Source organism: Hydra vulgaris, chromosome 09 (genome assembly GCF_038396675.1).
Source record: "Hydra vulgaris chromosome 09, alternate assembly HydraT2T_AEP".
Taxonomy (NCBI): domain Eukaryota; kingdom Metazoa; phylum Cnidaria; class Hydrozoa; order Anthoathecata; family Hydridae; genus Hydra; species Hydra vulgaris.
In genome coordinates this window covers 7,360,003-7,364,161 of record NC_088928.1, presented here as the reverse complement: position 1 = coordinate 7,364,161, position 4,159 = coordinate 7,360,003, and the positions used below count along the sequence as shown (strand labels likewise).

Genomic DNA, 4,159 nt, shown 5'->3' with positions numbered 1-4,159 from the left:
GTGCAATAACTGAACACTGGGAACAAAAACTGCGGTAATTGGACACTGGGAACAAAAAACTCTCAAATATTCGACCTCCACCTCGGCCTGCCCCAAGCGTGAGTACAACAAGTTGATAAAATATTTTTTATATTATTCTCAACTAGACATATTTTTTACGTTGCATTAAATCTTCGTGTTTCTTTTATTGATGTTCCTGAAAACCAAAAAAACTAGAAATAGTTTAAGACTTACTGTACAGAGCTTTCATCTGTGCGGCCCTTGGCTAAATCTATTATTTAAAAAATAAATAAAACTTTCTTTTATTGTACCAGTTATTCACTTGTCTATTGTATTTTAGAAACATCAAAAGGTATTCAAAAACTCAAGAACGAATAGTTTTGCTTTATTTTTTTATCAAACACGAGGTATAAATGGTATGACTATGAATAGAGAGAAGCGGGTCATTTGCGGGAAACAATCTTGCTATGTTCTTTTAACGTTGTAATGTTATAACTATCCATATCGGTTATAGTGTACACATTTTTTACATTACAGGTTAGTGATTATAGTATCTTCATGTGCCGGAGTTCATAAAAGTAACTTTTTTTTCCCAAGTTATTTAAGGGCTTCAAGATGTCCTAATGTTCTTATCACAAAGCCCCACGGAATAGCACTTAACGATGAAGTTCATGCCGCCTTCCTTACCAATTTTGGAGTTCTAGCTTTAGAACCTCCAGTTCTGAAGCTAGAACTCCAAACATTACATCACAGCTGCTTTTTTAAGTAGCTATTAAAAGCATTTCAACGAAGACAAGGAGTTTAAAAGATAACATAAAAGTTTATTTCTAAACGAAGACAAGGAGTTTAAAAGATAACATAAAAATTTATTTCTAAACGAAGACAAGGAGTTTTTTTTTGTTTTTTTGTTTTTTTTTGTTTCGTTTTTTTGTTCTTTTTATTACAATCTGAATAAAACTCGTGTTACATGTTAAAATAAATCGTTAAAATATATTATATAAATACTAAAATATATATATATATTTTAATATAAAGAACGCGGAGACTCGCAGAAGACTACTAGGCCTTGTCATCGAGAACCGCTAGAACGTTAAATACAATAAAATAAAGTTAAAAGATAAAAACTCTTGACTTGACAAAAATATAAATATCGTTAGTGGTCAAATATATTCAAAACTAAAATATAAAGCTATCTTATGAAGCCATCAAAACCAAGCATTCAAAAATAAAGAAATATGTCATCAATTTTAAAAATTATTTCTTTTAGTTTTTTTTTAAATACTGGATAACTCCATTCATGAGTAAAATCAAAATTTTTTAAGACTATTTTGTTCCATAAAAATGCTCCACGGAATGGAATGCAGGATTTGCCGATATTTGTTTTACATTTTGGTTGTCGTATAAAATTATTATTTCGGAGTATATATTTGTTTTTTTCTTTACATGAATATAAATCACTAAAAGAAACTGGACATAAATTAATTTTACATTTAAACATAAAACAAAGAACGTTGAAAATATTAACCTCATAAATATTAAGAATGTTCATGTTAAATAAAAGAGGCTTTGCACGAGTAAAACGATCTTTTAAATTTATAAGACGTGCTACATGCTTCTGTTGACAATGGAGAGGATTTAACTTACTTTTGTGCAGGCCCGGTTCTAACAGTTTTCTATGTGTAGGCGAGATGCAAATTTGCCGCCGCAAAAATTAAAAATGCAATAATTTCCAATTTGAAGGAAAATAGAAAAACACTGAAAATCAAACTTTAATATATTTTTATTTTATTACGAAAAATTACACAAAAACAAAGTAAATAAAAAAACTGAATTTATACAAAAATAAAAAACAAAACAAATTCCATTCATGAAAAAATAAAAAACAAATCGTAATTAAAAGTAAATTTTCCTAGCTTTTAATTCTGCGAAATCTTTAACCAAATCTTCTATGTCCAAATGATCAGCAATTTCTTTCTCGATGGAAATCGTAGCTAGACCAACTAAACGATCTTGATACATTTGTGATCTGAAATAGGATTTTATTATTTTCAGCTTTGAAATGCTTCTTTCAGCACTAGCAACTGTGACTGGTAACGTTAGTAGTATGCGAAGAGCTATCGAAAGGTTTGGGAATACTTCGACAACATTAGATGTGTAAATACATTTTAATACACTTTTTGGATCGCTATTGGAAGTATCAAGTCGTCTCCCAATAGCTTTAATTTCATACCAAGGTTCGACCCCGTTGATATCAGATTGGCCATCAGACATAAGCGCTAACTGCAAGTCCTTACAGTGTTTCAATAACTCATCATCCGTAAAGTGTTTGCTGCCGATATTGTAAAGAAACCCAAATAACTTGTTATATTCCGATAATTGCGTAAATCTTTCATTTATTGCTTGAATTGCGATGTCCAATATTCGATTGAAAAAAGCAGGCAAATGCTTCATCACTGCGATAATTGCATAGGAAAGATTTGGTAGCGTTTAAATGCTCTAGAGCAAGCGACAAGTCTAAAGCCTGTGATTGGAGCATTTTGCTGACAATATTAATTTGGAATAAAATGTCATACCACAATACCAAGGAGCAAACAAATTTGAAATTTGAAATATTTCTGGCTATTCCCTTAGCCTCTGCGCGACTCTTGACTTGTGGTGCAGTAGTTAATGTATTGTCTTCTGCGATTTCAATTAGTGCATCGTAAACTCCACTAATCTGAAATCGAAGTGCCCGTACGGCATCGACCCTGCTTTCCCAACGAGTGGCACTTAACGGTTTTATAGTCAGATCGCTTTTTTTTTTTTTTGGGAAAACACAAAATAAATTAAGAAAATGCCGCTCTAGAAAAGTGCCGCCGTCGGCTGTCGCCGACGTCGCCTACCCTTAAAACCGGGCCTGCTTTTGTGCGTACTCCCCCACGCGACATTGCCATAACTAATATGACAGTGTATCAAAGAGTAATATAACTTAATTAAAGTATGTCTCATTAAAATACTTCTTGATTTATAAAGAATTCCAATACTTTTGGATATTTTATGGCATAAGTTATCGATATGGTACTTCCACGAAAGATTTTCATCTATAATGATACCTAAAAAATTTGTGTAAGTGATTCTTTTTATAGGAATGTTATCAAGAATAAGCACAGGCATTTTGCATGGTAGAATATGCTTTTTTGAAACTGGATGAAAGAGAATATATTTGGTTTTTTCAATGTTTAGCGAAAGTTTATTTGATTTGAAGCAGTCTGAAATTTTTTTCAGTTTAATATTCATATCATGAAACAAATGATTGATGTTTTTGTTGGATAGAAAAAGATTGGTATCATCCGCAAACATTATTGTCATTAAGTTAGAGGCTCTATATAGATCATTTATATAAATAAGAAATAATAGTGGTCCAAGTATGGAACCCTGTGGAACTCCACAGGCTATTTCTAAAACATTTGAAGGGGTAGATTCATCAATGTAAACAAATCGTTTACGATTTTTAAAGTATTTTTTTAATAATGTCAAGACTTCACCGGTGATACCATATTGTTTCAGTTTTTTTATGAGAATGTCGTGATTGATGGTATCAAAGGCTTTAGATAAGTCTATAAAAACGCCTAAAGTAAATTGTGATTTTTCAAAGGAATTTGTAATGCATCGAGTGAGTTGAATTACTGCGTGTTCAGTTGAGTTATTCTTTTTAAAACCATACTGATTGTTATAAAGTATATTATTAACAGAGAGATGATTAAATATTTTGTTAAATAAAATTCTTTCAAATATTTTAGAAAAAACAGAAAGAGCTGAGATTGGATGATAATTATTTACATTTTTTAGTTAACCTCCTTTGAATATAGGAGTAACTTTAGCTACTTTCAGTTGTTTAGGAAAAATTCCCTGATTTATTGAACATTTAAAAACCTTAAATAAAATATCTTTTATGTTGTTATATGAACTAATGAATACGTTTCCACTGATGTCGTCTGGACCTACTGCTTTATTAGATTTTAGCATTTTAAAGGCATTTTCAAATTCTGAAAATGATACTTCAAAAGCATTTAAATTAGTTTTAAGTGGAAAAACTCAATTAATTATAGGATTTAGCATGTCTGGAATGTTTTTAGATAAATTTGGGCCAACAGATACAAAAAATTTATTTAACTCACTA

General features: G+C 30.7%; 1 protein-coding gene across 1 annotated transcript; it reads right to left on the bottom strand.

Annotated features, from left to right (window-relative positions):
* Positions 1-1,893: 1,893 nt before the first annotated feature.
* On the bottom strand, positions 1,894-2,451 carry LOC136085233 (uncharacterized). The gene has a single exon (XM_065806522.1). It carries the CDS (start codon positions 2,449-2,451, stop codon positions 1,894-1,896), a length of 558 nt encoding a protein of 185 aa, XP_065662594.1.
* Positions 2,452-4,159: the final 1,708 nt, after the last annotated feature.